This window comes from Acyrthosiphon pisum, chromosome A3 (genome assembly GCF_005508785.2).
Source record: "Acyrthosiphon pisum isolate AL4f chromosome A3, pea_aphid_22Mar2018_4r6ur, whole genome shotgun sequence".
Classification (NCBI taxonomy): Eukaryota; Metazoa; Arthropoda; class Insecta; order Hemiptera; family Aphididae; genus Acyrthosiphon; species Acyrthosiphon pisum.
In genome coordinates this window covers 41602574-41627224 of record NC_042496.1, presented here as the reverse complement: position 1 = coordinate 41627224, position 24651 = coordinate 41602574, and the positions used below count along the sequence as shown (strand labels likewise).

General features: G+C 29.4%; 1 protein-coding gene across 5 annotated transcripts in view; it reads left to right on the top strand.

Annotated features, from left to right (window-relative positions):
- The window catches only part of LOC100159728 (facilitated trehalose transporter Tret1-2 homolog), a 78753-nt gene that overhangs the window by 12926 nt on the left and 41176 nt on the right, over positions 1-24651 (top strand). For 2 of the 5 annotated variants that reach the window (XM_001946395.5, XM_016805220.2), the window contains exon 2: positions 21346-21529. In XM_001946395.5, coding sequence (XP_001946430.1) covers positions 21346-21529 — 184 coding nt within the window. Of the gene's footprint in view, positions 1-12426; positions 12549-16935; positions 17392-21345; positions 21530-24651 lie in introns of those variants that run through there. The other 3 variants (XM_016805221.2, XM_003245157.4, XM_008185846.3) reach the window with 3 other exon arrangements.

The following is a 24651-nucleotide window of genomic DNA, read 5'->3' as shown; positions in this document are numbered from 1 at the left end:
GTCCATCTATGTATAATATTATGTATTTTTTAATCTTTTTTATACTTGTACACACTATTACTTAGTATTAGATAAGATAAGTATATTAAGTTCAAGTTCTTGCATGCAATGTTATTTTATTAAAATATTTATATGATCAGTCATTTTTGAATTAAATATTTGTAGTACCTATAGGAACTAACATTAATTAGGTTTAAAAAGGGTATGATGTACCTATTAGTTTTAATATCAGTTAGGTACAAAAACTAAAAAACAGTGCTTAAAACTGTTCACGTAGATGGTGAACTAGAGATATAATATACAGGCATCATCTAGCAATTCAGAATTTAATAATGTGTTTTATTATATTAATTAAGACAATTTTTTGTGTAACCTATTTAATATAATATTATGATTGAAGCGTCTGGTGCAATAACAGGGTATCTCCACTTTTTGATTTTATTTTTACAATTGTAAATTTCAAAATCGAAAACCAATTTTAATAGTCGACAAAAAATATCAAACATTTAAATGTCGGTAATAAAGCGTCTACGTATACCTATTATTATACATCCAACTATGAAAACAGAATGATAATAATTTATCTGAAACGCACGCTGATAAATATTTACTGCTATTAGTGTAATCGGAAAAGATGAGACAGTTGAATGTGTCGTTAAAAATAATTTTTATTGATCTACATGTAATCTCCTTGGGGTGATAGTGTGGAAGAAGGTCAGATTCGCAACCGATACTTCTTCCAAGTCGCTAAAACCAATAAAACAGGAACCAAATGCGTGTTGAGGTTGTAATTGTTGTTTGCTTGGAGAATGGCCAGATCTGGCGGTGTTGAGGACACTTTGAAAACGTCAGAAGGTCATTAACCGAAAAACGCCGTCATATACATAAGTCGGAGCTATAGGTACCTATATAAAGGTAAAACAAGAGAGATAATAAAACTAATCCAATAATAACCTTCTTAATAACGTTATTAGTTCGTACTACAGCCGAAGGATTATTACATAGGTACCTACACCGTCGCGCGCACGCGTTCGTTAAATAACAATAAAAACGACGATGATTATAATAATAATATTTTTATTCTTATCGCGTCGATGAACGTTCTAATAAATGTTTTTCATAATTTGTTCGACCTGGAACTTATATCATCCACACGCCGAGAACATCCTTAACCGAGAAAGGGTCATTTGACACCCAATTTACCAATCCCGGCAGATACCAAAACGATGGGTCCCTCCGACAAACACGAAGACCACCACGATGTGACGTGACGAAAAATGCAAAACAAAATAAGATCCTTAACTGCTGCAGAAAGATCGAGTCCGACGTTCGGTTGTTATATATACGATACGTTATTATAGACTGCAACCGAGTTGATCACAGATATTTATGTACGTCATAATTATAGTAAAGTTATTATATAATATACCGACATATGGTGGTCGACCATATAATATGATAGACAAGGGCTAAATAACTTACTTGTAAGATGATGGGTACATTATTATATCTTTATAATAAAATATATAACAATCTTCGACCCGTCCAAAAAAAAATTTAAAACATTGATTGAATTTTTTTATCACATCGACATAGTTATATGAATACGACTTTATACATGTACATGATAATATAATATTATAGTTATGTAGCAGAAGTATAAATATTAATGAGGTGATCCTTGTTTAGTGTTATTTTTGCCGGATTATAATATATTTATATTATACTGTACATTATAATATATAGGTACTGACGTACGGGCCGCGCAAGTAAGTAAATAAAACAAAATATGTTATTGTTTTTAAGCACCATCGTCGTTCGTCGCGGTCGGAAAAATTACCATAACACGATTTTGTAACGTTAATGTATATACGCAGCCATATTAATATATAAAATAAAAACAATCAATTAAATATAAGTAGGTATGTGTGTATAATAATTATTATTATGATTTCCACTTGGGATAAATAGCGATTGTATCGGATTTTTTTCATTTAATATTATTATTACTTATTATTAGCGTATAAAAAGCGGAGAGCAAAAAAAAAAAAAAATCTATAAAACAAATACCCAGCAACAACGCATGCGTCATGATCGTACCCGATATTAATATATAGGTAGGTAATAGGTACCTATACCTATACCTATGTACGTATTACGCGGTCTTTACGGTCAAAACTGATTGTGAAAAGTTTCGAATCAGTATTCGTCGTCGATAATAATAAACGCATCTGATAAGATACCATTGCGGGGTTGTTGAGCAATATTATCATATTGAGCTCCAGCTAGTCGACGACAATAGCAGCCGTGACAATAACTTCGGTTTGCATTTCGTCGTCGAAGGCACGAGACCTTGTGTGACGGTTCAAGTCATAATATGTACTTATTGTGACTGGCAAACATAATATAAATCACGGCAATATCTCTCAAAGCATATTATTATAACAAGTATTGTGTTATTATATTTTAAGGTATAGGATATAGGCACCTACATGTTTAATATTATTAATTTATAATTATTAATTCGATGTTAATATTATGTTATGCGCTGTATACGAAAACCGTCGAACGTTATGAAATATATTACGTTTTTGAGTGAATTTCCCATAATAACTGATAGAAGAGGCAACTGCTGTAGACCTGCAGTAATGTCTCGCCAAAGTTCTCCCCGAAGAAAATAGCTACACATACGCGAAAACTGTTAAAAACAATCATTCTACTTGAACAAGGAAACAAGACGATATCCACGACGATATAATATTTTTTCTATCGAATTAAACGAAATTATTGTAAATACTCTGTTTTACATACTATATAGTGATATAATTTTCATTAATATTGATAATTTCACGTTACGACCTGTATCAGCTTATACGTATATTATGTCTTCCACATTTATATTTCTAAGAAATTAATGACAAAAACAAGATGTTTTTCTCTAGTTATTTACAGTTTAAAAAAAATATCACGTTAGTACATTTCACACGTGTTTATTATTTTAAAACGAGGAAAACGTCGATGAAATAGAAGAACGTAATAACTAGGTACTATAATATACGTAATAACTCGTTTCAAAATTCAAAGTTATAAGAGATAAAACTCACCGGTGGGGCAGAGCCAACATTTTCATCTATCGATTTGATTTTAAAGATAGATTTTTACTCAAAAATTGAATATAAAAATGTTTTACGTCTAGTAAATATTTATAGATATATTATTTGAATTAATACAATTGACATATTATGCCTCACGTGTGTAAGACAATAAGCTAACGAGTGCGGGCGTTGCGTCCTCTTATAAAAGTGAAAGTTATCCTTCTGTAACTACTAACAGCTATATGACGTAAATTACAGACTTAAATTAAAAAAAAATTATAACCATTATTGCAATCGAGAATCGCATAAATTCTCACTTGACAAAATCGGGTAAATATCATATGCTTCTGGTGGACTAGTCTACATGATCGTTACTAAAACCAATTAAGAGTCAACATACCTAAATCATTAGTGTTTTCGAAAAAGATAAAAATGTATTCCACATTCCTATTAGTGCATACATATTGGCTGGAAATTCGACCGACTAAAATATTTCAACGTTAAAACATCAAACTACTGTTGACACTAGACTCTTCTATTTAGTTGTTATTAGCAATTTTTAAAACATTTTTTCAAATAAATATACCTAATGAGGTTTGACCATTCACAAATCAAATAATAATTTAATGTTTACATTTATTACTGAACATATCTTTGATTCACTTCGTATCCTGTCCAGATTAACACTTTTTTTAATAAATTATAATAATAATAATATTATCGCACCGAGTAAATCATTTATTGTATACCTATTAATAATTAACATATTATATGATTTTTTCTTTTGGCTGATTAACGATCGATCCTGTTCTAACGGGTTAATGGACGTTTTATGTGATTTTCGTAATCGATTTTCAATGTGATAATACGCACTTATAATGCATCAGTTGTATTTACGGTGTCGTGTAGTGAACATTCGTTTTAATATATTGTATTCATAGTCTCAGGTAAGAAATGTTACCAATAATTTATTTTTATAAACCATAATATGTCTAAGTCCAAGATTTTTCACATGACAGCTAATGCCTAGATTTTCCTAATCACTGAATCTATGATATTTTGGTATACGCTTTACGTTATATATTGTCATATCTGTGACGAATAATACATTATAACATAATATATGATATTATTAATACATAAAAATTGTTATTAATATAAAAACCTAAGTGGGTACACAATACGGCAGTTAAATTTACTTCAGAAAACTTAAGCATTCAGAAAAGAATAATAATTATTATTTACTATATTATGTGTAAATGTGGCAAAATCTGCGAGGCGTTATAAAACAATTCAGAAAATACTTTTGTTTTGCTGAAATAGTGACTAACCATTAGTAGAGATGATACGAGTTTGAAAACGTATAAGACAAAAGGTATTTTACATTTAAATACTGTCGTTTATTGTTGTAGTATAATAATGGTATGGTACCTAACACTTTCGGTTTGTTTTAGTTGTCGGCTGTTGCCAACCGCGTATACCTATATAATATTATACATATACACATCGTGCAGTGTGCACGGTGCACCCTATAATCATGATTGTAATATTATATTCCGAGTGACGAGCACATTTTACTGACTGTCGTTTTTTTGCAAGGCATAAACTAAAACAACTTTAAATCTAAAGTATAGATATGTGAGATATTATATTTATTTCCAATTTCGAAACGGTTTTATCGTGTGTTTTTGTATTGTTTGGATTTTGAGTTCTGCATGGAAGTTGTGTAACGAATAAGTTACAATACAATTGAACGGCGTCATCGTTTTTATGTCTTCTCCAATAGTCTAAGAATTATAAAATCCTACTGAAATCGTACTTATTGTAGCTGTTTAGAGTCACACGATGATAATGAACATCACAAATTAACAATTGACTTACTACGTTTTAACTACAATGTATAACTATGTTAGGGACTGTTTATATAGATGGCGATCGAATTTATATGTTTTACTTAATTTGTTCACTTTCACGACAAAAATTTGTTCACACAATATTTGGCCACTATTATATCACGCTCCTCCAATAGTGGCTCCTTGAGGTTATTCAACAGTAAGAATTATAACCAAAGCTGATGATGGTGAATTATTTTACTCTTATATTTTGCTGATAATTTTGGAAAACATTTTTATGAGACATTTTGAAAAACGTTGGAAATACGTATGTCTTGGAAAATATATATATTGATCATTTTTTATTGAATTAAACAATTCTCGACATTCCACCGAATGCAAAAATACAATTTCCATCGGTAAGTACCTAAATTGGCTATGATAACTGCTCGTCCCAGTGGACCGTCTTAAACAGTGATTTTTCCGAAGCCAATTTTGATATCCGATTAAATAGCTAGACAGTGTTTACAGCTTCTAAAAAGTTACCCGTATTCGTAAAATAATACGCATTTAATTACTATACCTACTTCATTTCAGTGTGCATTTTAATATTTTATAGCCTATTGTTGACAATTAATAGTGGATACGCAATTATAAGCAAGTATAATATCATTCTTATGATGAATAATTTATTCTTAATATATAGTAATAAATGTTATCGTTAAAGTGTTTATGATAACATAAAAATATGTCAAAAATACATTTCTTAAATCTATTTAGTAGGTATATAGGTAATACCATTATTTATGATCATACCTATTTTAAATGTTTACTTAGACAATTTTTTATTTTAGTACATATTAGTAGGTACCTATATATTTATTATTGTCTTTATTTTTATTTTTAAGTCGTCGATGACTGATCATATATCAGTATAGAGTTACCTCATTTCATACTTTAGTGATTAAATTACCCATTACATTATTAGTCGCCTGTATTTATATATATTAATACAACTGTGAAATAAAGAACACTAGGTAGTAGGCATATCGAATATCGATGATTACAAAACGGTCAACTTTACTATACACATAATAAAATGCTCGTAATTTATGCTATTAACGACGTATTAATGTTATTGATTTAATAATTATTAATTTGTGCATCAATATATAGATATATTTTAATCAATTTTATTGTTTATTAATTATTATTAATTAAACACACTAGTTTGGTTTAGTCATTAATATATAGTTGTGAGTGTACCTGGATGGTTTTTAAAAGATTTTTGGAATAATATTTCAAAAGCGACATCTCGTGGCTTTACGCATTTCAAATTAACCTCGCATATCTATAACAAATAGGTACACGTGGTATTCGATAAAATGTTGGTCTCTCAATGGTTTTTATACATTATAAAATAATATAATTAAAATTATAAAATTATCATTCAAAGGCAAATATCGATTTTTAAACATTGGCTTGGATCATGTTATCGGCATTTTTCTCAAATAATATTTAGCATTTACTGATTATTCCCGTAGAATACCTGTAATTCTAACATACAATAATAATATGAGTACCTAGTTCAGAATTGACTGTGTATTTAAGAGTGATTTCGATTGAAAATAGCATAAAACATGCTGACGAGTATGTAATGTGTGTAATTCTACACGAATACGTAATTATCGTTCTGTGATTGATAACGATTAACGATAATATTATTGTATACCTATATGCGTACCGTAAATTTTCGAAGAGTTCTCACTTGTTCACTTGTTCTTTGTACGCCGCCATGGCGCCGTTAAATCACTGCGCTTGACACACCTACTTACGCACGAGTTTCGCAAGTTTCGTTCACAGCTTATAATATACAGGGTGATTCAACAAGAATGCTCCCATATTTTTATTTAAATAATGAATTTAGCCATTTATTCTAACTCTGATTTTTTAAATTATGTACCATAATCCTTTGAATTTAGATCGTTAATGAAATGTCAGTTGTCTCCTGTGATGAAATGAGAACCACCATTTCGGACTTAGATTAGGTTAGATTAGGAGGATGATATTTTTGGAAATTGTGATAAATACAAATCAAAATTTGAACGAGTAATTTCTAAGTTCTTCGAGTACTATAATTAATAGTAATAGTCCTTATTACTAAATAATAGTCTATGATAATGGGTTTAGAAGATGTGCGAGATGATTTAAACATCATGGTAATTAATATTAATTTATTACAGTTTTAAGGTTTTACTTTATAAAAGTTGTCCGAACTCACAGTACCTATATAGGTGTGTAGGTTTGGTCTAGTACCTATACGTTTGAATTTCAATTTAGATGCGTCAACAGTTTAAAAAAAAACCCACAAGATTACTCTTAAATAGTAAAATCAAAATATTTGAAAATATGGTCTCTAAGAATGGTATGCAAGACTATGTCTGCATACTCAATCAGAGTTTGAATAAATGCACTATTAAAGGATAAAAACAGGGGTTGGTGTGCTTGACGAATCACTCTGTATATTAATATGCATATTCGAGTATTGTTGGAATAACGGTAGAATTTTCGAAAAATGATTCGATAAACGATTCAATATTAAGGGTGCTCGAAACTAGTTACATATCAGATTAATACAAAACAATGTACCTGTAAATATATAATATATATTTATACCCGTACAATATGTATATGCATGCGGCATACACGGTGGTATTGTTTATTTTGATGAAACCACTTGCACGGCCTAATCGCAAAACACTCGAATTCGTTTTCGAGTGATCCGACTGCGGCGCAGAGGACGTTCCCAAGGTATCACGTTGCCGGTTTATTCGTTCGGCGTATATAGTATATAATTATGATTTATTATTATACGATATTTTATACTTTTAATAGCGGCTTCGATGTGCATATTATCTGCAGTGCATAATATAATAATATAATAATTAATATTAAAATTACAATGTCGAAGACGATACGAATTCGGGCTTATCAAACGTTTGTCGACTACCGCCCTGGCCACGGCCCGTCACGTGCGCGTTGGTATATGCGTAATATTATTATGCGTGATGTCTACCCGCATTCGTGCATGCACCTATTATTATTATATTATAATAATAATATATTAATTTGGTAATAATAGACCGTAGGTAGTGTGATCTCCCAAAACCCATCCAAGCTTTAGAGAAAATTGAAAAAAAATATAATCATAATGTTTAATTGTTTAATGGGTAGGTAACCACGAAAGATATTATTCAACGGTATTATCCATAATAACGAGTGAGATGACTTATGATGATGGCGATGAAATACCGGCGTTTCAAACCTCTAATAACAGGTGTCCGCTAATAGAGTATAATATTAAGTATCTAATAACTATAATATATTGTCAGCGTTCGCCCATCATCGAGAAGTAACGTGTCCTGTTTAAGTATCTGCGCGTCTGTATTGTAATGTGTATAGATACAACTATTTGTAGGTGCCCATTATTATGGCATTATAATATAATATAATTATTATTGAATACGGTGATTCGCACAATATAATATCATATGGAAATGCGCAGTATAGAAAGGGTCGGCCGATCCCCGGGCGGCGCGAGTGGCTGCTGCTGTGCGCGTGGCGACACGTCGAAATGTCTGTCATTTCACGAGCGAATGACGTCCGCGACGGCCGACTTACCTCACACCGCGGCGACGATATCGTATATCATTGTACACCGACATCAGCGAGATCGTATGCGATAGTTGGACAAACACATATTATTATTATAGTTGTACATTATAATATTTTGTGCACATAATATAATAGCACTCGCACAGGCGAAAACGTCGTCTTCGGCGGTTCCGCGCGATCTAATTTCAGATAACACGGTTGCGAAAAGATTATTGTGCATTATTATTATTATATGGGTATATTAATATTGTCACGGCCTGCGGCTTTTAGTCGTCGATCCGACGGAGACGGCGCAGGTTCGATCGATTATTATTGTAATATCATACTATTATTGTTATAGCATCTATATACCTATACAACTATAAATCGATAAACGATATAGACTCGTCGAGGTATAATGATGTGATGTACACGACTAGGTCTAGGTGGAACAACCGCTGGACGCCGGTAACACACAGTTACGTCGCGATTGTAAGAAATAACATTAAAAAACACGATGTATTTAAAGAAAGTCGAGTATCGAACACTAGACTCTCGATAACTCAAAAAACTTTTAGAAACTTTGAGAAACCTTGCATTAGTTGCATTACATTTTTAAGCTTTTTCACTCCTTAATAAAAATTGTGTCATATTATATAAGCAGTCAAATAAATAATAGTATAGGTAAATACTAAAAAGACAAAAATTTCAACTGTCTACAAATAGCTAAAAAAACATCAAAATATTTTAAACATTTTATCATATCTAGAAGGTACTAATATAAACGTCTCGTGAACAATTTGAAGTTTCTATGATTATTCATTTTTTAATTACAAGATTAAAAGAAAATCGGTTTTGCGTAAATATTCTCGTTATAATATAGTAAAATTTTTTTTTTGATAATCTTCTAAAGTACTTTATAGTAGTACTCTAATAATTTTTACTTTTGACACCCTCCCCCTCCAAAAAAGTTAAAATCTAATTTCTTATTTTTTTCTTCTATTAAAAGTGATATCAGGAACAAAATTACACACTTCGGTATAAAATTAATTTACTCATCACTCCGCTCAGAGTCTAAAATAAAAGGTATATAATTAAAACACTTAAAAGCCTAATTCTGTTGTGGTACATTATACAGAGTGATTCACCATGCATGCTTACCCCCTGCATCTTTTCATTGAATAATGAATTTGCTTAAACTGGTTATTGTAATTTTTAGTTATAGTTAAGGACCAAAATATTTTCTAATTTTTTAATTTTTTTTTATTACTTAAGGATTGAGTGTCCTGTGGCGATACAAACTTCTGATTTTCAAGTAAGAACCCTTCCCCCTTTACTGTAAATTATTTAATGAATCATTTTTTCGAAAATTTTTATGTTCGAATCTAATTCAAAAATCAAACGAATAGTTTTTCAGTTATTAAAAATGTTTACTTATACAAAAATATAAAGTTTATAGCGCATTATTGCGAATTGCGATGGATCTAGTGTTTGGACCATTTTTATTTTTTACAAATCATAAAATATATTGATTGATTAATATATTAGTTAGGTACTAAAATGTTCAACTCACCGCAGCTGTCAAACTTCCAAACCCTATTATCCTATGTTAGTACCAAAAGTTAAATAACTCAAAAACTATATTTTCAGTAAAATTATATGAGCTATATAAGTATTTATAGTGGAAAATTGTGGTTATTACTTTATTACTTAAAATATGTTTGGATCTCCATGGGACACTCTACTTTTTATTTTTATTTTTTATTTTTTTATTTTAAATAGTATATTTACAATCTATACAACAGACAAGGTATAATAAGCAAGTGTGGTGACATAAACATTAGACATAAAAGAACATTAATATCAATAGGAAGGCTCCCAGCAGTGCCACCTAACCAGAAATTAACAGGACACTCTACTTAGGTGCAAAATAATATCAATGGTTTTATAATATGGTCTTTAAGTATTTTTGAAAATTACTGATACCAGATTTTGAAAAACGGCGTTATAGAAGACGAAAAAATGGATAAATCATGTTGTATATACTTTAACTTAAGTTTAAAACAAGCGGAAATCATAGAAATATTTATTTTAAGCCGCATTAGTCGTATTAGTCGTGATATATATACCCATCGGCCATCGCACAAATCGGTTTTATTGTATCCGGAACTTTAAGCATTGATCTCATAATTAAATAGGTTCCGGTTTGTTTTTACGATAATTCTCTGTAGAAATGTTCGAGCAATATCATTCTAATAATAATACATTCACTGCAGTATTGATTGCAATTTATTATAAGTTATTATTGCACATTATTATCACGCAGACAACACAAAGTAGCTAATTGCAGAATTATGCGACAAATAAAAATAACACTCTTCGGTAGGTTAGGTTAGGTATTTGTAAGAATAGCCTTCCGACTTAAATGTATTTTATTGAAACAAAAACTAGGTGAAGGATTCCTTTAAATCCACTTCTTCCGGCGACAAGTTCATTTTATTTCGCGAACGTAACGCTCGAGTCTATACACGGCGGTTAGCATAGAACTAAAAGTCCTTTTATTTTATATTTTTTATATATACTAATACTATAATATTATACTTGTTACTTTATTTCAGAAATGATATTAAATGTATATGCTAGTTAAGTAATAATTATATTGTGACAATAGTACCACGTAAATGTATTCGTTATTAAAACGTCTGACTTTTAAACGAAATGGTTTTGTTGATTCTCACAAAATTATACATTTTGAGCATAATCGTATAGGTATCCAAGAAACAAATTCATTTTAAAGTATGTCTAATCACCCGCTTTTTAGACAATTTTAGTTAAATATTAAGAAAAAATTTTGATTTAAAAACTTAATTCAGAGTAATTATTTAAAAGTGGTGGTCCTTATTGTAAGTTGTTTCCTGATTACGAGATTCTAAGTGAAAAATATCCATTTATAATGGAAACAATATCATACCAAACAAAAGACAATATTTAATGTGTTGTAATGTAATTTGTATTTTTTTTTTAAACCATTAACACAACAAAAGTTATTTAATTTGAAAATAGATTTAAAATCATTTACAAGTTTTTTGTTTTAATGATATTAAAAATTAAAATGGAGTAAAAATGTCTTCTGTATAGTGTATTTAGTTTCTTATGAATGTATAGTTTTGGTGGTTTATTTTCACACAAAACAATTTGTAAAAATAATTCTGGGTCTGTAGCGTTCTGTTAATACTCGCATAATTGTATTATATATATATTTAACATTTCAGCATAATATTTAAGTGTTGAGTGAATTGTTTTTAATAATTAAAATATGTTTTTTCAAGAACCTTGAAAATGTTGTCAAAGTTATCAACCTGTATAATAATAGTGATATCGGAAAATTGTTAGACTTGTAAGTTAATTTTTAGTACTTTTTAATTGATTCAAGAGTGTATTTTTTTAAATAATTTAACTCACCCAGATAAATGTTATTTTACGTAAATCGGTTACGCAGGCTATTTTCAATCATTATTCAATATTAATATCTGTACCTATATTATACACAACGGTTACCGTTACATTTACACATGTTAAAGATTACACAATAACGATCACTGTTTATGTATTTAAAGAATAGTTTTGACGAAAAAAATTTTTTTCTAATGCTGAAGTTACACTTTACGGTTAAAGTGCAATAATAATTATTTATTGTAGATATTGTGAATTATGAAGGTGTGAACAAACTACCAATCCGTCAATGGTTTTTAAAAATAAACCAGTACCTATTTATATTAGTGCTAAAATCTACTCGAAATGAACCTAATCTCAGTTTATATATAAATTTAAAAAAGTAGTGTCGAGCGTCAAGTGTGATTATCTTAAACTTAATTCAACACGCGACCAAGTGGGTATACCTAGTTGAATATGGATACCAGTTGGTTGCTGTTCTCGTACGTTTCTGTCTACATTTATTGAACAAAAGGTAAGTTAGTGTTTAAAAATTCGTTTGTCTTTTTTCATTTATTTATTTTTTCTGAATTTTCTTACTAATTATTATGAAAAAAATTATTTTTTAATACGATAACCTAAACACCAAATATAATATAGATGGGATTAATTACTATTGTTATTTAATTGGGTAAACTATTATAAACATTTGAAATTATTTTTTAATATAACGCCACACATAAGTATAATATTATTATTCACTTATTTCATTGTAATTATTTATTATTATTTTAACATTCACGTCGTAAATAATTGTATCTATAGCGTATATTATTATATAGTGACACAGTACTTATAATATAGTTATTAATATAATAACTAAACGCTCTCGATCATGCAATATCTCTGTTAGGTTAAGTTATTTTATTATTTATCTATTAGAATAGGTATGGTAATAGTACAACGCATTGAGCAATGTTTAGGTACTATAGGTACCTGAAATAAGTCCCAGGCCCTATAATGACATTCAGTCACCTAGACATTTTTAATGATAGCACTACAAATTAAAACTATGGGTAAGAATTTTTTTCAAAATCTATTACATTTAAAATAATAACCTAGAATGCATTATAAGGTGCTATTTTCCTGTCGATAGAGGATGGGTTTTGTGAAACATTTTACAGCGCTTTTGTTGAACTAAACAATTCTTTTCCCAATATAACAAGAAATAATGTATTATGATGGCTGTAAAATCGATAGCTTCTCCGTTCTCTTCGGAACTGAGAATCGAAAATTATTAATAAGTGGGTAGGTACTAATAAATTTTGTTATTAATTTAAAATAAACTATTATGGAATTCAAACATTTTTTAATAGAAACACTAGCGTACGGATTACACGTAATTCTTATCAACTATCACTTATCACAGCGTGCATTAGTATCTCCTCACGCACTGCTGATATTAAGAATTATTATTAAATAGCTGAACTGTTAAATTTAATAAGCAGCTTATACAAATTAAGAACGCAACGCATTATACGCACGTATTGTAAACATTTTTTTTTTAAAAATCAAGTGCATCTATAGCATAATATACAGGATCTAAATGATCCAAGAAATTATTCAATACAAATACAAATACAAAAACACGCAATTTTAACATAATATTTATCATAACCTTCGAAGCACTGCCCTTCAACACACACACACACAACTACACAAGCACACTATATATTATATAATATGCACTGTACAGTATACACACACACGTACATTTAGGTATATTCAATAAACCATACCTACGAAAATTAATCTTATAATTTTTTTTTTTTCCGGTAAATAAATTTAAGCAATTATATTATAAATGTTAGTTATACTCTTTGTACAATGTATAGTGCATATTATATACATGTAATACTATAATATATAGTTTGTGTATAATATCATCATGACATAAAATATTACATAAAACGTGTGAATATTTTCAAGGAGGGATTTCGCTTTTAAACCAACAACTGATTTTGAAAGGCATACAAGCTGAACGATGGTTCGTCGATTATTGTTTTATACTATATATAGGTACCTATTATATCGTTAATATTATATTATTCAACTATACTTAGCGATTTCATACTTCTGATCTCATTTACACTAGTGCGCCCTGTGAGAATTAAAGACGAAACGATTTTTTGTTTTATGCAATTTACGATTATGAAGATTTGATTTATATTATTACAAACAAATTCGGACACTATATACTAGGTAAATAGGTATGTATTTTTGTGTTAGTACCCATTCAATTTGTCGGCATATCTCTAGATTGACACATTCGAGATACCTACGTAATAGTATACAGATTTTATTTTAACCATTAGGTCTACCTATTAAAAAAAATAGTGTATTTAAATTATTGAAATCAAAAAACCGTTTATGAACCAACATTTTCAAATTTTTATACTATTGGCAATCTATGAATTCGCGATTATTCTACTTGACCTCCATATTCACAAACCGAGATAATAAGTTTAAAACAATATACGTTAGATCTAGGTACCTACCTAGTACCTACATGTGAATAAAATTATATATTTTTCATAAGCACTACATTTTTACATATATAGTACCGACTTATTACATTTCACGTATACATTTGATTGACTGTATATTATAATACGTTTGAAATAACATTAATCATTATTGTTGAAGTCGTATAATATGATATAGACACGGAGAGAAACATAAGCAGATATTGGGTATTTTTTTTTATGAGAGTTTAATAAAATTTGAAATTTTTTTTTAGGGAGCTGATAGGTTAAGTCGTCACCTCCCTCTCAATTACAGAATACACGGTTAACAACGACTACAAACATTATTTAAAGACTTGTTTAGGTATATTCTTCTTAGATTGTTAATGATAATTATTATATCAGCAATTTTATGGTATATAATACTATATTATACGAATAATATAATTAGTTATTAAAATGCGTCTTATAATTTATAAAGTGCAAACATTCTGTGCGCCTCGGATGATCATTTATTTAATGATCAAGGTACTTACGTATTGTAAACAATTATGTTGTTATAGACGTTATAGTATATTAATTATGACATTATTGTCGTTCAATCGTCTACAGTGTTGGTTTCATCAATAACTATATTACTGCACTTAAGGGGATTCGATATCGTGGTTTTCTGTTTTTGTCTAACACACGTGTGACATAGTATTTTAGACGTGTTTTTTTAACCAAATATTCCAATTGAAACTGATTTGAATTTGGCGTCAAGTCTACTTGAAATCGACTTTCTCACATTATTGATATTATCCCCAAAATTTTTAAAAATGTCATATTCAAAAACAGTATTTAAAAATTCTGATATTTCAATTTTTGGAGAAGTTAAAATCAAAAAGTCAAAAATGTGGGAAAGCTGATTTCATGTAGACTTGACGAAAAATTCAAATTTGTTTTCAGAAATCTTATAGTGTGTTAGACAAAAACAAAAAAATCACGGTATCGAATCCCCTTAATAATACGCTACTTCTATCGTTCGCTTGCATGTTATTATAAATTGCCGAATTCAAAAGACGACTCTGCACGTTGCTGTCGATTAAGCCCACAAATTGTCCAAGTTTAATCAAATATTAATAATAATAATAATAATAATTTTTTTTTAATAAATTATAATAATAATTGCATATGAATCAAAATGTTTGAGTACCAAATTGTAAACTGTCACGTCCAGACTACGACCGTATTAAATTGATATTATGTATACAGCGTGCGAAGATGGCGAGGACGCTGTACGAATTTTGTTCAGTCGCTAAAACCGTTATGCACTATACGTATATACTAAAGTAGCAGAAGTGTATAATATGTATAACTCTTTATCGCTGTATATTTTTAAGTGATCACGAGCTTTTCATGTAGCTGCAGGTACCTACTAAAAAAGCACAGAATCGGTATCATAAAATTTTACAAAAGATCATACGCAATATTTGACGCGTTTTTGAACATAGTTAAAAATGTGGCAAAAAGTAATTCAAAGTTTAACTCTTAAAATAGGGCCCTAAATATAAAACTACCACCCATGAATACGAATATACACGTATGTTTACTACCATAGATAATATTACCTGTAGACTCCAACACGCAATGCGTTTTTTCGGCCTCTTCGTTGCAATCGCTTACTTAATATAATTTGCATTGTAGGCAACCGTATGCGTATACCACGCAGGTCCGTCGTTAGTCCATTGTTATTGGATGGTCCTAGGAGGGAGGGCGATAATTAATAATTAATGTAATATTATAAATTATTTAACTAATTAATTTCAAAAACTTATTTTAAATAATATAAGATTAAAAAAACATTTTTATTTTAAATGCCATGGGTGGGGACCGCTCGCTACGATCGTCGCCCCACCATCGCCCCAGGGCCCCACCACAACTCACAAGGACGTGCCTGACACCACGGAGACGTGCGTTCAGGTTAAATATTATATTATCCCATATTACTAGGTATGAATGCTATTAAAAAAACGGCGAAAAAATTTCATAAAAAATTTGGTGCGTTATCACACACACACAACAACATACACACGCACACGCACGCAGCTCGTACGATGTCGACAGTCTTATCGCGTGTGCGTTTAAGCAGCTACGACGTCTATATGGACTATACTATTACAATAATAATAATATAATGTAAGTAAGCACATATCGACGACGACGACGATTATTATTATTATTATTATTATTATCATAATTTAACGCGACTTTATCATTATTATTATTCTTGTAATTGTCAATAATAATTGTAATCGCGTCGAGAGTGTGTGGACTGGCGGTTTTTTTTAATTTTTTTTTTTATCGCAAACCGTTTCCATCGCCGGCCTCTCCGTGCGACAGACTCGCGTATCACTGTACGATCGGTCGGCTGGGCAGCGAAATTCATTCGGCGCTGCAGCAGGCGTCAAGTCCTCGCCGGTCGCAAAACTTACTACATAATATTATAATATATCATACGCGTGTTCAAAACTAAATCATAATAATAATATAGCCCGTCGCCATTTCGCCGCCGTCCGCGCCCGGGAAATCGTATATATATATATTGTTATAATAATATGATTGTATTGTTATAATAATAATATATAAACGTTCTCGTGGTTTGACCGAAGACCGTGGTGCGAAAATAAACTTAGGCGGACGGCGGCCGACCACTTGTGCAGCATCGCTCGCTCCAGCTGTAAACTATAGTGACACTTTCCGTTTCCGTTTCCGAATTTTTATCGATCGCTGTTGTTTCGTGCCGTCACTCGTATTGCCACTGCTTCAGGAGGTGCTGGCTCCGCTGGTCGTCTTCTTCGTTTACAGGTAGAGGTAACGTTAGAAAAATAAACAACCCAACCCGACCCCCTCCCCCCCTTAAAAACAAAGGAGCGTGCACTTTCTATTGTTATTTTGTGCGTTACAATTATTTTATAATGTTATGCTCGCATGGCAGACGTCCTTAAGAATTCTATAGTGATAGACGCCCGATGGTAGTAGTTATAATTTCTAAATATTTCGCTGCTGCAGAAGTGAGCGACCGCTTCGGTTTTGATTTCGCATGTACTGGTTCTCGTTAGGAGACCTATGTGATCGATGCTGACAGACAGAAATCGTGCCGTAGGTACCGAAAATAATTTGAATAGCGTAGAACAATAATGCTAAGATCTTTATTTTGAAAAAAAAATATATAACACTCGTGACCTGAATGTCCACAATTCGTTATAACGATATTATGCATAAAACCAGCGAAAAAATCAATGAAGATGATCCCTCTGTGTAATTTATTACAATATTATAGTCGTGCCAACATTAGGTTTAGATTAACGATCGTCGATTTGTTTCAGTTGTAAATATGTGATACAGAATTTGAGCATATTAGTGTACGTGAATATAATATGACGTTACGTGTTTTTTCGTTTTGTTTTAAATTAAATGACATATTATACTCACAACATTACCTAATTAAAATATAGTTTTAACTTTTAACCATCAAAAGTGATCCAATATAAATTGTGTATAATGATATATTTTTAATATCGTTTTACACAATAATAAAAAGTTTTAAGCACTGTTTATTTTAAATTTTAATCAATTTTTTTAAAAAAAAAAATAGTGACTTATATAATTTTAGTATAATATACCTATTGTACATTTAGCGTCATCAGTTGAACTTTACTAAAACGCTCAACTTTTTAAAAACTCAACTTAAATATACTCCTATACGTACCTACAACCTACTTTATTCAGTTGTTACATTAAAGTGATAGCCACATAACGTGATTAGTGCTGGCATAGTTATATAACTATATTATAATATTACGGTCTATCATACAAAAGACTAAAATTATGATTTTAATAGACCTCGTTATAATTTCGATGTTAATGAAATGCTACACACGTTATACTCTGTAGATAAGTCACAAAATCGCATTATCGCATCATTCAAAAGTCATTATCTTTAGTCGATTATTACAGAAGTTATATTATTTTACATTCGTATCCAACACCTCGCATAACGTAAAGGTTAACAATTCAATAATTAATTGATTTGAAATATTCTTGATTTTCATCACATTTTCAAGTGATATTTTGATTAATTTTTTTAATATTTAAATATTTTATAACAGCTTGTTTATTTTGTACAAAAACTCTACACAAACTACACAATGAATATATATATATATAAAATACGTAATATAAACAAAGCACATTATTCCAAAAAAGTAATTATCATAAGTAATTCGTTATTGAAGATAAAAATTATTGGTTTAATTTTAAAATAATTGGCTTATTTTCGATTTTTTACTCACTATACCTAATAACGTTTACTTCTTGGTGTATGATTAGTTTTATCGTGGGAAAATGAGATAAATACTTTGAGTTAACGATTCGTATTTAATAGTACATAATGGCCAAGGCGTGGTGATTTTTACATACACCATAGTATATTAATTTATTCTCTTTAAAAAAAAAATGATGTCCACACTGATGCCACAAGCCTATGACATTACAGCTCCTGTTGTGCTTGAAATGTGTTAAATATCTTATAGGTACAAGCAATTGCAGCAATAGCGCAGTGTCAAAATATTAATTATTGTTTAATTGTTAAAAATTAAATGCAAGAAAGCCTTGATAATAGTATTGTATTTAACAATCGCGTACCACTTATAATTACTAACGTTAATCTTAATAAATTACAGTCAGTTAACAAATACAATTGTTGATTCAGTAATAATAATATAATATAATATCACTTATGGAAGACAAATGTTGCTATTATACTTAACAGTAAGTTGTAGCGCGCCATGTCTATTCTAAGTGAAAAAAAATCCTAAAGAATTGGTATCATATATTTTTCTGCAACATGATGAATGATGATAATAGAATTATTTATCACGAGCTGGCGTGTTGTGTAACACTAACAATTATCACACACGGTTTCACGAAAATCATAAAACTTATTAGAGTTGAATTTTTCTATAAAATTCTATGGTACGGTTTTATCACATTGGTGTATGAATCATACTTGGGAATTTTCACAATGCATTCCTATGTACTATTACACTGCAGCTCAATTTATTAAAACGGAGCGAGGTAGTCATTTAACGGTACATAAATATTTTTCATTAAACGCGAGTTTTAATCATAAACCGATCGGATAATGAAGACGTATATATTATTTTAATGTATAGGTAGGTACACTATAGTATTATTAGATTAATAGTTTAATTATTGTTAATCAATAAAATGTTATTAAATAATGGAAGTAAACAGTATAGGGTCTATTCAGTATGACTATATTTTTTTATTTTCATACACGATTGGACATGTTTAATCTACCGTACATAAGTAAGTACATAACGTGTTTTTACTGCGATTAAGTTAAAATAGGTAAAATATTACAAATTCGTTGTATTTAATATTAGAAATAATCGAAATCCGTGTGGACCTTGGTGATATAAATTTGAAATTCACAGTTATTATGTTATAGAAAAGTGATAAAATATTTTAATAAAAAAAACTATTAACTTAGGTTGAATGTGTTATATACTCCCTGAACAACCTATTTTTTTTTCTTATTCAAGTTTTTTTTATTATATTTAATATTTTTAGGTTTTAGAAGTGTAAATCATATAATATGATACGATAATAATATTATAATATATATAATAAACGAATAAACGATAATATTATATTTAAATAATAATTTGTGCTTTAATCAATATACGGTATATTGGTGGGGGTTCGTGATAAACTAGCTATACGTTATGTATTGTTCGTTGTTATCCTTTAGGTTGTTATAAAATATTATTATGTTATGTAATATTGTTCTGTCGCGCTCACCGGCCCAATTCGACAGCGGAGACCGAAGAGGACTCAAATCCGAAGGTTAAATGTAGATCATAAGCATCGATTCTTCCCATCTCACTTGGTCATCAATTATAATCCACTGTCAAATTTCGCGTCCGTTCTTCCCCTAAGACTGAGAGTGCCTACCAACATTCCCCTCATAACTATGCTATCCATACGGTATGTCAGCGTTGAGCGTCACTAAGTCCTTAGCACGTTTGTACTATGTATATTTTTATAAACGTGCAAAGGCATTACCGGATGAATATTTGACAAATCATGTTCCCTGTCAAGAGAGAAAATTAAAAAAAAATCAATTACAATTTAAATTATTATAAAATGATAGATGATGCGCGTTCATTGCATTTCTTGTAGAGCAATAATTTATTTTTTATACTTTCTGTAAAAAAAGTGTTTCCATCTTGTGTTTGGTATTAAAAATGCACAACTAATGTAATTCGACGACACGATACCATAGTAGCAGTAATAATAATATGTAAATGTATATTTTACACTTATTTTAATTCTTCTATACACAATTGTCTTGAACGTAAAATAAATTGCCTATGCTTAACTCCTTAAAATGTATGTTTCTATGTATTATGCACGTCATGTATTATATTAATAATATCATCTGCATAACATGATATATCAAAATTTTCAATCAATATGTTACTATTATGGTTTTAAATTTTAATTAACATATGTTTATGTACAACGACAGTTACCCTTATAATTATTATTATATTATACTATATTTATTATAGGTTACCAAAGATGTTCCAAATTGGTTTTCAACCTCCCTCCCCCCAACTGTATAAATTAAATTTTATTATTTAGTCTCATAACTTATACGATTGTACAATTAATATTATACTGTTAAACATTTTCTATAACAAAAATTAATTAATTGACCTAATGTGTTGTTTTAAGGTGCCATCGGGCCAGATTCAGCCAAGATGACCTCCTGGGATTCATATCTAGCAGTAGCAACGTTTCTGTCATCACCCGAAGAATTTATGGGATGGTTCGTCGGATTCGTTTCCCTATTCAGTACAAACCTCTTAAGACCACTGAGGCTAGCGTTAACATCATCTAACAAAAATGCAACAAAGAAGTAAGAAAAAATATACATAATCAAAAATAAGAATAATTCTAAGTAGAGTAAAGAATGCATTAAAATTCAATTAAATCAAATACATAATACGCAATTAATTTTTACTCTTTAAACTAATGAAAGAAAAACACTGTTTTCTTATTAAATTTACTAATCCTCATTGAAACGTTTCGTATTTGCATTTGCGAGTAAATTTTTAATGTAAACTCCAATCGAAAGAAAAATTTTAGTTTTTCGTCGATCAATAAATTATGTCTACTTTCAATTCTATCGTTCTTAAATAGCTTTTATACGTTAATACACAATATTATATGTTAGCCATATTATACCGTTATGATATTATAGGCATTGATTTTATACTTCATAGACGGAAATCGGGTTTAATTGATTAAGGTAATGTTAGCCCTCTACTATTTAACATTTTTAAAATGCCTAAATTTAAAAAAAAATATTCATCGCTTCTTTTATAAAACATTGTAATACTTTAAAAAGATAATACTGCAAAAGCATTGTTTTTAATACATATTTAAGATTTTAAGTGGATTGAGAAATGTATTTTGTTCTACAATGATTGATAGTGTAATTGTTTTAATCATTTTTTTTTTATCATCATGCTGAGGGTTGTTTCTGGTAGAATTTTCGATTGAACTTCTACTAAGGATTCCTTAAGGGGCGCTTGGAAGACCATTGTGATGACTGATTGAGAAGGGGGGCTTAGCCTGTGAAACTTCCCCCGATTTCCGTCAGTGGTAATACTTATTAATCCAGTAGTATCTGGACATTTACACAATACGTGTCAACAGTCAGTTAACTATTGTTCCAATATTATCATTATCATCATCATCATTGTTCATTACCATCGAGGTGTTATTATAATAATATACGCTGCACACACGACGATTTAACATCATAATAGTTTAGAATATTTTAGAATAATAATAATAATTGGTTTCGAATATGTGCGCCCACCATCATTGTGGGTATGCAATGCAAGTCACACGTTTCTGCACGTGTGGAAGCATACCGCGTTACTGCCGGCTAATAACGGTTGGGACAGTTTTTGCCAATAATTAATACTCAGCTGTTTTCAATAAAATAATGCTTAAACGTTTTTGTTTTCCAACAAATAAAAATAAATTATAGTATTATGCTCATTGATAAATTTGTTATTGTGAATAATAATAAATTCTAAAAGAAATTTCATAGGTATTTTATTACAAACAAACACATATAATTACCTACTTTTAAAATTGCCACGGCGGTACCTATATGTTTAGATATAGTCGGAATAGATACATAATAATATTATATTGTTATTTTGTTTTAAAATTGAATAATTTATTTGAAACATCATCTGTGGACAGGTGGCCGTTATGATTAAAATATTTTCGGACCGATTAAATTGAAATATGTTATATTTTTTCAACACAACAGATTTCCTAGATTTATTATTTTCTAAATTATTATGCCCATTCAATCTACTTTCATAGTTACATAATATTATATCTCCACATTGTGAGTTATTGATTTTTCAAAAAACAACATATCTCAAACGTGGAATATGACTGATGATATTATTGATATTAGACTTTTACGGATATTATCAGTCAAGTTGTGGCATATAATGCAAACATACATTTTCTGAATCCCTATCAGATTACGAAGTATGAGGTATTAAAACTTAATGGTAATACTTATATAGTTATATAATATATATCAATAAAAGAGTAATTCGAGCGCCAGCTGTTGTGAGGAATAATGGAGAAATGCGTAAAAACGATTAAGATTTTAATTAGTATTTACACTAAAATATCCATTTTACAGTTTTACAGTTAGTGACAACAATCCCGAAAATAGTAGTTTCATTTTTTCTTCGTCAGAAGAAAAATAAAAAAACAATAACGAAACCTTACAACATAAAACAATATGACAATTTGAAGGTAAATGACACTTAACTTTTTCTTTAATCCATAAAAGCTGTTTAAAAAAACAACTTTTAAATATTATACCATGCTTTTATGTATTTATAACAATAATGCGACAGCTATTAAATAAATAGTCGTAAATTATGATTTATAGTTTTTACCTTTTACTCAAATACGATTTCAATACAAATTTAATTGGATTAACTTGTTTTGCTTATAGAACTAATTAATTATTTTTTTTAAAAAATGTCATTTTACTCTATGAACAATTTAATAAACAATATACTTTATAACAAAAACAGTTTTTCATAAGTAAAAAAAAAAACAAATGTATTCATGTCGTACTTAAACGATAAAAGACTGGACATATTAGATAACATGAACAAATCTAAAGCTAAACTTTAAATAAGAAGGTCATAAATGATAATATAATAACCAATATAATACGTGTTTTTTTTTATTGATTTTACGAGAGTAAAGTTAAAATATCATAGAAAATGATTATCTTTACATTTGAAAAAACAAACATACCTATTTACATATACTTGCAGCACATTGTTAATGTGTAGGTACCTACATAATATTTTAAATTATGAAAATTATACGTTTACGTAATAACGCATAAATTAATGTAGGTTAAATAGGTACTTAGAATCGTAAAAGATTAAATGATTTTATTAAATATGTAAGTCTTACAACGAATGTATGTTACGAATACCAATGTATGTTATTACTTAGTCATGGTTTAATCTATCTTTCCGTAGTTCAGTTACACACAAAACTAATATATAGGTACCAAAAACACTGATATTTTATTTAAAAACATTATTGAATGATTAATAAGTTATTTGATAAAATGTATTTATTATTAATGTCAGTCATGTCTTATAGAGCTTAATATTATGTTTAACGTAGGTACTTAAAGAATTAATAAACATTTTATAGAAAAATAAATTATTAATATTATAGTTTATAAGATTTGGTTATTCTATCAAAATACTTTAAAACATAACTGAGCCATAAATTACATTGTATATTTAGTCATTATAATCAAATATAAAATTGTATTAAGTATCAAGTTTAAATTCCATATAAAAAAGTGGTTATAATTTAAAACAAGACCATCCATAGCCTATAGGTAATTATTTCCACCTTTGGGCGTAATCTAGTGGGATGTGTAGCAAGAGGGGGGGGGGG